Source organism: Anas platyrhynchos, chromosome Z (genome assembly GCF_047663525.1).
Source record: "Anas platyrhynchos isolate ZD024472 breed Pekin duck chromosome Z, IASCAAS_PekinDuck_T2T, whole genome shotgun sequence".
NCBI lineage: Eukaryota > Metazoa > Chordata > Aves > Anseriformes > Anatidae > Anas > Anas platyrhynchos.
In genome coordinates this window covers 9,666,042-9,678,719 of record NC_092621.1, presented here as the reverse complement: position 1 = coordinate 9,678,719, position 12,678 = coordinate 9,666,042, and the positions used below count along the sequence as shown (strand labels likewise).

Here is a 12,678-nt window from a genome sequence, read left to right as displayed (position 1 = left end):
ATGGCAGGCCAATAGTGTGGGAAGAGTAGAGAAGAGAAGAGAAGAGAAGAGAAGAGAAGAGAAGAGAAGAGAAGAGAAGAGAAGAGAAGAGAAGAGAAGAGAAGAGAAGAGAAGAGAAGAGAAGAGAAGAGAAGAGAAGAGAAGAGAAGAGAAGAGAAGAGAAGAGAAGAGAAGAGAAGAGAAGAGAAGAGAAGAGAAGAGAAGAGAAGAGAAGAGAAGAGAAGAGAAGAGAAGAGAAGAGAAGAGAAGAGAAGAGAAGAGAAGAGAAGAGAAGAGAAGAGAAGAGAAGAGAAGAGAAGAGAAGAGAAGAGAAGAGAAGAGAAGAGAAGAGAAGAGAAGAGAAGAGAAGAGAAGAGAAGAGAAGAGAAGAGAAGAGAAGAGAAGAGAAGAGAAGAGAAGAGAAGAGAAGAGAAGAGAAGAGAAGAGAAGAGAAGAGAAGAGAAGAGAAGAGAAGAGAAGAGAAGAGAAGAGAAGAGAAGAGAAGAGAAGAGAAGAGAAGAGAAGAGAAGAGAAGAGAAGAGAAGAGAAGAGAAGAGAAGAGAGAAGAGAAGAGAAGAGAAGAGAAGAGAAGAGAAGAGAAGAGAAGAGAAGAGAAGAGAAGAGAAGAGAAGAGAAGAGAAGAGAAGAGAAGAGAAGAGAAGAGAAGAGAAGAGAAGAGAAGAGAAGAGAAGAGAAGAGAAGAGAAGAGAAGAGAAGAGAAGAGAAGAGAAGAGAAGAGAAGAGAAGAGAAGAGAAGAGAAGAGAAGAGAAGAGAAGAGAAGAGAAGAGAAGAGAAGAGAAGAGAAGAGAAGAGAAGAGAAGAGGATGGCTATGACCACAAAACAGTTCAGGGAAGACTGATTTGAGCAATGGGGAAAAAAAAAAAGAAAAAGAATCGGTTTCATGTAAGAGGATGCTCTAGTCTAGCCTCTGGCATGGACATACACACTACTCCCTCCTAGCCTTGCATATGGGATCTTAAAGAGCAAAGAGGTGAGAAAAGCTTCAGGACAATCCCTAACCTCTGGGAACCGCAGGCTGGGATGGTGCAGGGCATCACTCTGTCTTGTACCGAGCTTCTTGGACCTAGCATAGTGATGCACCTCACCGCTGCAGCCACTTTGATAAAAGAGTTCTAAAAACCAGTTATATATAAGATGAACGATGCAGAGCAGATGCCTCAGAGCTCTCAGTCACTGGGACCAGCACCCAGGAAGCCTGTTCTGGGTTGAAGTGAACACCAGCTGCTCCAGGGAATAGCAAAGGGGAAAAGCAGAGCACCGTCTGTCCCTTCACAGAGCAGAGTCCAAAAACAAGGCAAGCATGAAAGATGCCTCTCCCAGACAACCATCCAGGCTCCAGGCATTGGTGCAGTACATCCCCAGGAATTACACACAGTAACTATACTTCTATTTCAAATTTTTATAATGGGGAATAATGGGACAAAATCAAGCAGAGAAAGTGGTTGGATGCCCCAGGCTTCGCAAACTCTATTTGTGAAGTGATCAGTGGGAGCAAAGCTCTGCTCTTTCTCCTAGGGGGTACGGAAGGATCCTAAGATAGCCTAACCTGCTGAGCAGGCACTAGCAATAGACGGTAAAACCGGACGTGAGAAAAGCAGCAAGGGATGGAAGAGGGAAGAGGATCACAATCCATCTTTGAAAATTCAGCGATGTGCAAAAATAGAAATACTCCAGCTGTGAAACAGGGGGAAAAAAAAGCAAGGAAAAATCATCCCACGCTTTCTTCTCTCCCATCCCATCTATACTGAAATACAGACGTTTCAAAGAGCGAGACAATTTTGCAAAATTGCTATAGAAAAATATACCCTCCTCTCTCCCCAAACACGCCCAAGCTGCCAGAGGGTCTGTAGTGGTACCGAGTCTGTGCTGGGGACCCACCTGAATCCCAGCACCTTAACTGCACAGCGTTTGAATGACTGCCAAAGACCTCTCGCATGTCTACAAACAAACCACGCGTCCCTGCATGAAACTAGAAACCACCTCCTACACAGAAAATGCAGGCAAAACCCAGGAAACTTCCCCAGAAGCAAAGCTACCAGTTTAACCCTGCCAGATTGATGCCCGTGGGACTTGCATGGGCTGACTGATATAGGAGGAGAGCCGGTTGCATCCCTATCAGCTGTCATAAAATCTTGGACAATGCGGCAAAGGGCGAAAAGAAGGTACCCACAGATGGTTTTCTCGTGGAGAAGCCAATTTGCATGGCTTTGCTGTGCGTTTCGAAGGCTGTTTACCGGCCCAGACTTTGTCTTAGCTGAAATGTGGGCAGCATCTCTAACGAGGCGCGTGCGAACAGGAGCTCCTGGGAGGCTTTGCAGCAGAACCGATTGCAAAAGATTAGCGCCGGGGCTGAAGGGAGCAGGAGAGGAGGGAAAGTAATGAAACAAAATCTCTCTTTCTTTTCCTCGGTTGAGGAATGATGGGGGCTAATTGCTTGTTGCTGGTGAGAAAGAGAGGAGATAGCGGCGTCTCCGCTCATCGATAAATTAACCCCGGCATGTGGCATCTGAAACGCATTCATTTCCAGAGACGTTTATCTCTTTCTCTCCTCTCCCGGGTGAAAACATAATTATTGTTTAAACATGAGTTAATTCAGCAAGGTGAGGATCAATAAAGCAGAATTACTCCTCTTTTAAAAGCAGAGAAATCTCAGCCTGGGACAGACGTGGATATAACTCCAGTGCAGCTGACGGATGGGGAAAGGGCTCGGCTTGTGGCTGGAGCCTGGGAAGAGGAGCTGCCTCCTGCCCGGGCTACTGCAGCACCCAGCCTGATGGGAACAGCAGAGCCCATCCACGAGCAGTCACAGCAACGGCTAGGAAGAGCTGGAATCACCCCTCCATGTACACTTTATATCCTGCCACATCTCCAACATGTAAACCCTTCCCATGTAGAGTTTTGGCAATGCCCCGGGGCTTCTCCCTTTCCTTTGACGGTGCCCAAGCCCTGCTATGGAGATGTCTGCCCTGCAGGGACCTCTGCCAGCCCCGCTGTCACACGCCTGAACCCCTGGCCAACCACACGTGCAAGCCTTGCAGCAGGCAGCACTGCGTTTTGCTATGCTGTGCTTTCCCTGTCCCTGTCCTCTGGGCAGAAGTAAATCAGGCACATGCCCACACCGTGCCATCACGCCAACCTGTTCCGACAGCTAGCTCCTGCAAGCCTTATCTCTTTTTCTGTCCCCTTCCAAGTCTACCCCACGCATCCCTTTTTTCCTCTACTAAATTCAAGAGCATCCCAGTGGCTGTACAAAACTACCCTTGCTGGCCTGGGTCAGTGAGCTGAGCGCTGTGACAGCCTGCCAGAGCCACCCAGTGTGACGGATCAGCGGCGCGGAGAGATTGCTTTAGCAGCAATTGGATTAGGGCATGATGCTGCCTAGAGCAAGCACGGTGTGGGGCATCGCCAGGATCAAGCCATCCTCTGGAACAAGATTGTCCTTGGGCTCTGCTCAGGGAGGGATAGAGGAACCTGAGAAACTCCTGCAGATCCCTTCAGCTCTGACCTCCCCCACCTGAAAACCTTGGGGTTTGGGGGGCATTCCTGACTCCTGCATCCTGAAATGTGCCCTTCACTCCTCCAGCTCCAAGGAGAAGGACCGAAGATGAGCAGGAGAGGGGTTAACACATGAGCAACCTCACCAGCGCCGCACCCAATGCTGCTTTTATTAATTCATGTGGCACTTTGCAGGACGCTCCAGTAATCACCAGGGTGCACGTGAGAGCCAGGAGCGGGTGGCTGGCCTCACTGCGCCGTGCTCCTGCTCACTTAACAGCTTGTCACATCCTCCTCGCTCAAGTATTCAGTGCTAATGCATCTCTTAAAGTGCTTCATGAGCTATTAAAGTCGAGCGTGCCTCAAGAGCATGATAAATGGACTCTACGCCAGTGTCTTCCCCCCACTCCAGCCAGTCCCTGCCATCAGCGGGATTAATCCAACCTCCCACCCCGCTCCCTCTGCCCAAGTGCCCAGCTGGCAGGGGATGAGTCCAGGGGAGGAGGGGAGGCTGCAGCGGGGCACAGGGTAAGCTCTAGGCAGGGGAAACAAGCAAACTTATCGTGTGTCCAACTCAGTGCCTCCGGGGAACAGCCAGATTGAGCACAGACCTGCAGCTGCCCTGCTAGCCTTCCTCCAGCTCTTATACCCAATATTTCACCCTCTCTCTGTGGCCCCCGTCTCCTTTTCACGTCCCCCCATGCAGAGCAGCCTGTCCGGCTCCTGCAGATGGAGACAGCCCTGCCTCCCTCCACGCACTCCCTCCAGGTGCCTGTTGATGCAATCGGGTCTCAGCAGCTCCGGTTTCGAGCTGGTGCCCCAGACACCTCCCTGCCGGATGCAGCCGGGCAAGGGAAGGAGGAGGGGTGTGGGGACGGGGAGGATGTGCTGCCAAATCCCTGAATCCTGCCGGATCACGGAGCAGAAGGTGGGAATCGCTTCAGCTTGCCTGGAATTGCTGCCATAAGGACCCAGGACCATGCTCTCTGCACTGGAACGCTGCAGCCCATGGCAAAACTCATGGCCAGCACTGGCAGGGAGCAGCCGTTTGCTTCTGCCTAGACAACACATTTCCACTACACAGATTCCTGAAATACCTGGTGAGCATCTCCCCAGGTTTGGGCACACAGGTTTGGGCTGTCCCTGCAGCACAGAGGGAAATAACACAGTGCATCCAGGGGATGCTCGAGCAGCTCTGTGCTGGCTCCTTTGAGGGACCTGCTAGCATAGCAGGACCAAACAGCACTGCAAACAGCTCAGCACTCAGACACTTTGGGCAGACACCCTGGGAAGGTGCTGAGAATACTCCCCCGTGCCATCTAGTGTGCTCCCTCTGTATCCAGAGTGTGGCTGTCCCCATGCAACAGGGATGTGGCACCAAACTCCAGCTTCTTCACGTCCAGGCAATCAGGGCAGCATAAAGCCACCCAGTTGGATTTAGAGCAGCTCAGCAGGGTGCTCTGGCTGGGTTCATCAATCCCACCAAGCCTACAGAAACACAGACATCTTCATCCAACAAATGCAACTGCAGCTAGGTTTACTGCCAGGAAAACCAGGCAGTTGTTTTTTTTGGGGGGCATTCTGTCCCACTTCTGCAGGGCTGCCATGGGTGACACACCGTGGCAGGACTCAGCTGGCTGCCCCAAAATTGTCCTGCTCCAATCTGGACCCAGGATTGCATGGGGTCCTCCAGCTCCCGATGCCACCAGCAACTCTAGAATTCAGTCTTTCTAAAGCCCTACATCCTCTGCTCAGACGGAGAGGCACGAGCTAGTGATGGGTACACAGGGTGGGTGGCATGAGTGGTGAGGAGAAAGTCCCCACAAGGAGGTGAGAGCTGGATAGGACACCAGTGACAGTCACAGGGTCGGGTGACAGGCATTGGGGCCGCCAGGTTGCCACTTCTTCCCACCCTCCTTTCCCTTGATGGTGCAGAAAACATGGAATAAAGGGATGGGGAAGGCTGCAGGGCTGCCCTGGGACATGCAGGGGTCTGGGTGGGATGAGGCACACTGAGAGGGACCAGTGGGCGCTGGTGGGGTGCAGGATGCCCAAACCCTGCAGGAGGGGACGCACACATCAAGCAGAGGAGAAAATGATGACATCCACAAATATTTGATCAGGCAAACGCAGACAGCATTCCCAATTCACGCTGGGAGAGAGGCCAGAGGAGCAGCACCCGCGGTTTTTGGGACCCCCCCCCCCCTCCTCCCGGTGGGAGAGCTGGCACAAAACTCACCCTGCTGGCTGTGCCTCTGAGCGTACACCACCACCACTGCGGCGAGCACCACGCAGCAGGCTGACGGGACGGGGTTAGCCATCTGTGGAAGCAAGCACAGGCAGGAGCAGTCAGGGTTTGCCCCGGGGGAGCTCGCAGGCAGCGCGCCCGGAGCCGCACCGTGCCGGGCAGGAGCAAGGGGACCGCAAGGAGATGCCACGCAGCAAGATTTCAGCTCAGCAACAGGGGGACTTATTGCAAAAGGAGGCATTTTGCCGGCGCACGCTTCGTCGTTCAATGGCCTGTGGCACTTTCCAGCAGAGCTGCCAGCAGACCCAGGTGCCTGCAGGCTACAATTCGCCTTGCACGACTGCTGCAGTTTCCTCCTCTCCTATCCAGCTTCTCCCTCAAGATGTCAAACCCTGGTGCTGCGATCCCTTTGGCAGCTGTAGCATCACCCCAGGAGCCACTCAAGACCCTGCTCACCCTAAAGATGAGCCAGCAGGGTTAGGGTCCCTGGAGATGGGGCCATACCCAGGCTTTCCAAGCAGCAGTCTGTGCTTAGGGTGTGCAAGATGCAGATCCCAGCCCGATACAACAGCAGCAGCATTTCTGGGTGTGCAAGAGGTGGCGTGACCCCCGCTTCTCACGCAGCACCTCCTCTTGCAGCTGGGGGCTGATGGAGGGGACCCGAGGCAGGAGGGAGCTGCTGGGGATGGCGATGGGGAAGGGCCCAGCTGCCAGCCCGCCTGCCAGGAGGTGAATAGCACCGCGTGAAAAGCAAATTACACCTTCAAAACCGTTTAAACCTCTCTAATCTACAGCGCCGTATCGGTAACGCGTGGAGGATTGCCTTTTAATCTGGAACATGAGTACGGGCTCGTTAGCCAGATGGCATCCATTTAGACCTAAATAAAGGGGGAGCTGTATCGGCCAGCAAAAAAAAAAATGGCAAAATATATCCCGTTACCTAACACGGCCCTTGCATGGAGCCCAGATGGCCCAGGGTTCGCAGCAGGACATGAGTGCCTTTGCAGGGCTGGAGGGGAAGGCGAGTGAGGCTGGCAGGGTTTTGGGGTCCAGCAGGTTTTGGGGTGCAGCTGGGGCAGCCTGGCCCCAAATGCCTCTCAGGGGTAGGGATGCTGGGAAGGATTAGGGTGCCGAAAATGGGAGCCCAGAGAAGGGACAGGGACATTGCGGTGGCCTCACTGCTGGATTTGTGGCTCTGGGTTTGCAGCGTGAAGGCTGCAGCACCACAGCACAGATGCGCCAGCCCCAGCCCTCCCTGGTCACCTTGAGCAAATCGCTCAGCCCGTGCCTCAGTTTCCCCGCCTGTAAAGCAGAGATAATGAAGGTGACCTTCCTTGGAAAGCTCCGAGCGAGAAGCACTAAGTGCTAATTACAACATCGTTATCATTCCCTCTGCTTCTCTCCTGCTCCTCCTCTGCCGTGCCTGCTCCCCGCTCTGCATCCTCCACGTGTCCCCTGCATCCACCGTGCTGCAGCCACCCCAGGGTCCCCATCCTGCTGGAGATGTCCCCAGGGGCTGCCACCTGTAGGACGGGACCCCCCCAGCTCCCTAAGCAATCACCCTGCTCTCTGAAGCATGAGGTCTGCTCGCTGTAGCCTTAAGCTTCAGTGCCAACGTGATCCCAAGCATCACGCTCCCCACTTACAGCTCCTCCTGGGGACCAAAGCCACCTTCCCTCCCCGCCTGCTCCTCCTCTTATCAGTCATTAAAATAATTGCTGCTGCCTCTGTCTGCGTGCCTGGCAGCCTCACCCGAGGCCAGACCCGTGCAGAGACAGGCACCATGGGGAGGTGATACTCGAGGGTGATGCAGGTTGGCTACAAGGGGGAAAGAGAGAGCAAGGATGTGGCCAAAGTCATTTGGAAGCCCCCAAACCCTCAGTGCCGGCACAGAGATCTCACCACTCGGCTGCCTTCCCCCCTGCAAAACTTCATTTCTTCTCAGAGACAAGCCCTGCAGCCAGGCAGGAACCGGAGCTATTTCAGTGTGAAAAATCTAGACAGAAAACCAACTTTTTCTCACTTGAATCGCAATTTCCCATGCAGTATTTGCTTTGTTTGCCTGTTTTGCCCAAAGCCATTTTTTTTTTTCTTTTTTTCCGAGCACATAACAAAACCTCCACAATTTCTGCAGATGCTTCTAATGCAAATTTCCATTTACTGCATGTGCTCATTTAATGGTTTCTCTAACAGAAGCCAGCGCCCTGGCAAGCGGGTGCACGGGACAATGAGCAGCGGAGCCCCAGCCATGCTCAGACAGGTGGGTCCCCAGGCTGCGTCCCCGTTCTGGCAGGAAACATATGAAAGGTGACGGTGGGGAACCACATTTATTACACAGCAAGCCCAGCGGTGGGGAACTCAATCTTCTGCAGAAAAGCAGTTTGGACAATATTTGCTTTTGCCCCTGTAGTGAATCATTTCTTGGCAGGAGAGGGGAAAGTGGAGCTCTGATGGTCAGTCTTAGAAGCTGATTCAACGTGGGCATGAGCATGGTCCCCCTCCGGCAGCTCTCAGTCTACACCAAATGCATTTTTAGCAGTGCTTCCCCTGGGTCGGACCAGGCTCTGTGAAAGCAAGATGTGGCCATGCGAAGTCCGGAGGCCACCCCAACAAGCAGGGTTGGGGGCACAGCGATGTGCCATTAACTGGGGTGGTGTGATGGGGTGGGGGCAGTCCTAGGGCCGGCAGCAAGAAGGAAAGGGATTGTGTAAACAGGCAGAAAGGAGGGTGCCAACCTCCGCTGCACAGCCCCGGGGTGCTCTTCTGCGCGGGCAGAGGGATGGATCCCTTCCAGCTCCCCCTTAAAATGATCCCCAAAACCATGGGGACACTTGCTGGTACGCCCAGCTGAAAACCACTCAGCCAGCCTGAGTGCATCTGCCAGAGATGTGCAAAAGAAAAAAACACAAACAAAACCAACAACAACAAAAAAAAACAACCCAAACCCTGGTTTCTAAACCTTGCATTTGCACGACAAAGCCTTCTGTAGGGAAATTCCCCCCGGCTCTGCTGTTACAGGGCCCGGCTCTGAAGTGGTGATCCAGGAGAGGGAAAAAAAAAGCTCCATTAACTCATTTCCTCCCCGTGCGGCTCCGCTGCAGCCTTGCCAAGAGCCTTCCACGGGCTCTCCGCAGCGCCGGTGCTGCAGGCGCCGGCCGTAGCTGCTGCCCATGTACTGGGTCTGGCAAAACCACCACAGCCCATCCTGCAGACACCAACCAGAGCTGCTGGGGACCTGGGGTGCCGCCAGCTCCCGTGAGAGCTGCGTGGGACAGGGGGGTGAGACGGGCAGAAAGCAAAGGGAAATCCTTCAAAAAACATCCCAGCTGCTTTGGTTGGATGCACGCTGAGATAGCCAAAGGCTTCCACCAGATTCATTCTCAAGCTTGGAGCCTTGCTATGGTGGGTCAGAGAGAAAGGCAGCTACCAGAGCTTCCCACCATGGCCATGGAGGTGAAGGAGGATGCTCGCCTGGAGGCTGAAGCCTGAGCAGCTTTCCAAGAGCTCCTGCAGAGCCCACCAGCTGGGACCATCCACAGGGACCTGGGAACATCCAGGGATGTGTGAGCATCCCTTGAAACACCTTAGACTGATGAGGGAACTGGATCTTGGCGAGCTGGCTTCAAGGACAGGTAATTTCTGGCTTGAGTGGATCACAGGCGTATGATGAGCAGGGACCCAAGACCTCCAGGGAGACCAATCTCAGTCATTGCCCTGCACCTGGAGGGGGATTTCACCTCCAAGAACAAGGTGGATGTCTCTCCCCTTAAACCAACCCCTGCAAAATGACAAAGCCAGCCCTGAGGCATCAGGACACTGCAGCCCATATCCCGTCCCGCGGGGGATCGTGCGTGCAGTGGGGCTCCCTGCCAGGATCGTTCTCGCTCCCCAAGCATCACACAAACACGTCCCTGAGATCATCTCCAGCAACCCTGCCTACAAATAGCCCCTGGATCCACAGCCACCATCCCAGCCTTGTGCACGGGCAGCTGCCTGCCACCGCCTGTCCCCTCGTCCTGCCCAGGGGGATGTTTCCTGCAGCCTGTACCTGTCCTCGCCGCCGCACAGAGCAGCCTATCTGCAAGCTGAGGGCAGCTGTCCAAGCCCAGCCATCTGTTCCAGCGGTGATAAAAGGCAGCAGAAAGCTCGGCATGCTAATAAGAGATGCACGTCTTCACAACTGGGAGGAAGGGAGGGAGGGAGGAGGCTGAATCCTCACAGGTATGGGTTGCAGAGAAACACTGCCCCCAAGCCCCTTCTTCACCGGCCCCAGCGCAAGGAAGCTCAGGTGAGCAGCCACACACGAGCCCCAGTCCTTCATTCCCAATAGGCTCAGGCAGCCTCTGAGATGGAGGAAACAAGAGCAAAGGAAGTTTTTGTCGCTGTTCTGCGTTCTCCCCCTTTTTACCTAACTTTCCTCCACGCTGAGCGTTTCCTGGCTCCCCGCTGGGAGACATGGCAGGAATCAATCAGATGTCTGCTTCCATTAAAGAAGTGCCACAGACGTTTTTCTGGAGCCTCTGTTAGAGTGGGTTCTAGGGTTTTGTTTTACTTCTGCAGATGCTTCTCGTAGAAGCACCCCCAGGCCCCCCTTGCTAACAAGACCTTGCCATGTAAACCCACTACAATCACATCAGTGACAGGGTATGCTGGCAGTTCTGGCATTTCCCAGCTCCCCTGCTTAGAAGCTGGAGAAATCACCCAAGATCAATGAATTTTGGGGCAGGTCCTGCACATGTCACTTCTCCAGGCTATGAGTGCAGCAAGAATGAACTCTTGGTGTTGCAGTGAAACTTAGCACTACGACTTCCAGTCTTCGGTCAGAAAATTCATTATGGGAAAAAAAATATAAAAGACAAAACAAAACCCCCAAATGCCCCATCAAGCAAAAAGCTCCAAACTTTTCAGAAAGACCCTGTTGTTGTACTCTGGGTTCAGTTTGTGATTTCCAGGCAAACACTTGCAGCATTTCTTATTTTTGCTTGTAGGGCAGCATTGCTCTTCAATTTTGCCCATCGTTTTGCTCAAAGCCCTGCTTTTTGCCCTGAGGACAGTCCGTGGCCAGGCTGATTTATGAACTCCCAAACACACCTTAAAAAGCTCCGGGGCAGAGAAAGACATCACAGTGTTAAAGTCCAGCCTGTATCATAGTCACACTGTCCTAAGCGAAACAGAGGGGAAAGGGAAAAGCAAAATTAGGGAAGGAGGGGGATGCGCAGAATGAAGTGTTAACATTTTGCATCAAAAAATCCTCGCATCCTTGCCCTGGCATGGTCCTGCATGGAAAAGCAGAGCTTCAAAAAGTCCTAATTTCTCCTGTGTTTGCTTTCCTAGTGCAGGTGGATCAGGCTGTCCCGTGCCTGGTGCACAACAGGGCTCGGGAGCTGCAGGATGCGGGGCTCTGGTACCCCTGGGAAAGGCTCCTCGCTCATTGCCGTGTTCCCGCTGAGCTGGCGGGCGTGAATTGGATTTGTGACGGGGATGTGGTGGTGCTGCTGGCCAAAATCCCAGCACAGCCGCAGCCTTGGAGAGAAGACAGCAGGAGGATGGACGAAGTTTGCCGTCCAGATCTCCTCCATCAGCTGGCCGTGGCACGGGGCAGAGCGGCTGCTGCATGCGCCCGTCCACCCCTCCCCTGCACGATGGCACACGGGGGACAGCAAACAGCACCACGAGCCCCCCCAATCTCCTCCACACCCCAGTCCACCCTTAGGGTTCAAACAACCTCTCTTTCCATTTTGGGGGGGTGCTGGGGGCCTGCTGACAGGTGACCCCGCCATCCTCTGCAGCAGGGAGCTCACAGCCCACAAGCCACCATGGGGACAGAGGCCATCCCAGGCAGATGGGACTTGGGGACATTTGTCCGGCACCTGCTGCAGTTTCTTCACCCCGTTGGCCTCACACTGTCTCTTGGGGGATGTACACAAATGTCACAACAGCCCCCAGTTTTTGGAGCAGGCAAGCGAAGTGGTGGGGAGGGGGAAACTGAGGCACAGGGCTGCTCTGCAGTGCCCTGAGGGCGAGAAGAGTGGCAGCACGGGGGGGAATTATCCGTACCTACATCGGGTCGGCGATGCCAGCAGCACCTTTGACAGACAGAGGGATGTGCCACAGAGCCAAAACCAGGGACAGTACGGGGAGTGGAGGAACGTTTCTGCCCCCCCTCCCCACTAACATCCTCCTGGGAGATCACAGGGAAGGAACCAGCCCCCTTTCTTCAAACCCCCAAGTGTCCCCACCTCACCATGCTCCTTGCCTGCAATGTGAGCAGGGTTTCCAGCAAGATCTGGCCTTGCAGAGCCCCCCCACTGCTCCCCAGCATCACTGCATGCAGGGGGCACATGCCAGTGCATGGGAGCTCCCCCGACTGGTGATGCCAAAACGGCTGGGGGTGATGCAGCTCACCTGGCTCCCAACATGTCTTTAGGGGGGGTCCTGATATCACACCCCCACAGGCACCTCCGAGCCCCCCCAGACCATCACTCTGGGGTCTTGCCACAGCCACACCAGCAGCGTTTGCTGGGAGCAAGCAGAGGATGAGGAGGATGAAGCAGGGCTGGCCCGAGGCAGCTGCGCCGAAATAAAAGGCACGAAAGTCCCTCGCCCAAAACTACAGGAAAATTTAATTACCAAGGACAAAACACCATCTGTTTGTGTGGACTGTGACCTCACGCTGGCCCCTGGCTTTAACAGCTCTTAAATTAGCATGTTTGTTAGGGGGTATTAGCTGTTTGACATCAGGGAAGCTGTTCCCAAGGGGGCGAGGAGGGGGGGACGGGGCGGTCGCGCACCAAAACGTGTGCCTGGGCAGCGTGGCGAGCTCGGAGGCGGTGGGGCAGCAAGGATCAGCCTGGAAATGCACGTCCCCTGGGACCTCAGCTAGCACACGCTGATAGGAAACATCTCCCAGCACTGGTAAGTGCCACTTTGGAA

General features: G+C 54.2%; 1 protein-coding gene across 15 annotated transcripts in view; it reads right to left on the bottom strand.

Moving 5' to 3' along the window:
- CNTFR (ciliary neurotrophic factor receptor) overlaps window positions 1-12,678 on the bottom strand; it is a 173,561-nt gene that overhangs the window by 68,114 nt on the left and 92,769 nt on the right. For all 15 annotated transcript variants that reach the window (XM_072031399.1, XM_038170792.2, XM_072031405.1 and 12 more), the window contains one exon: window positions 5,737-5,818. In XM_072031399.1, the coding sequence (XP_071887500.1) occupies window positions 5,737-5,818 (82 nt within the window). The remainder of the gene's footprint in view (window positions 1-5,736; window positions 5,819-12,678) is intronic.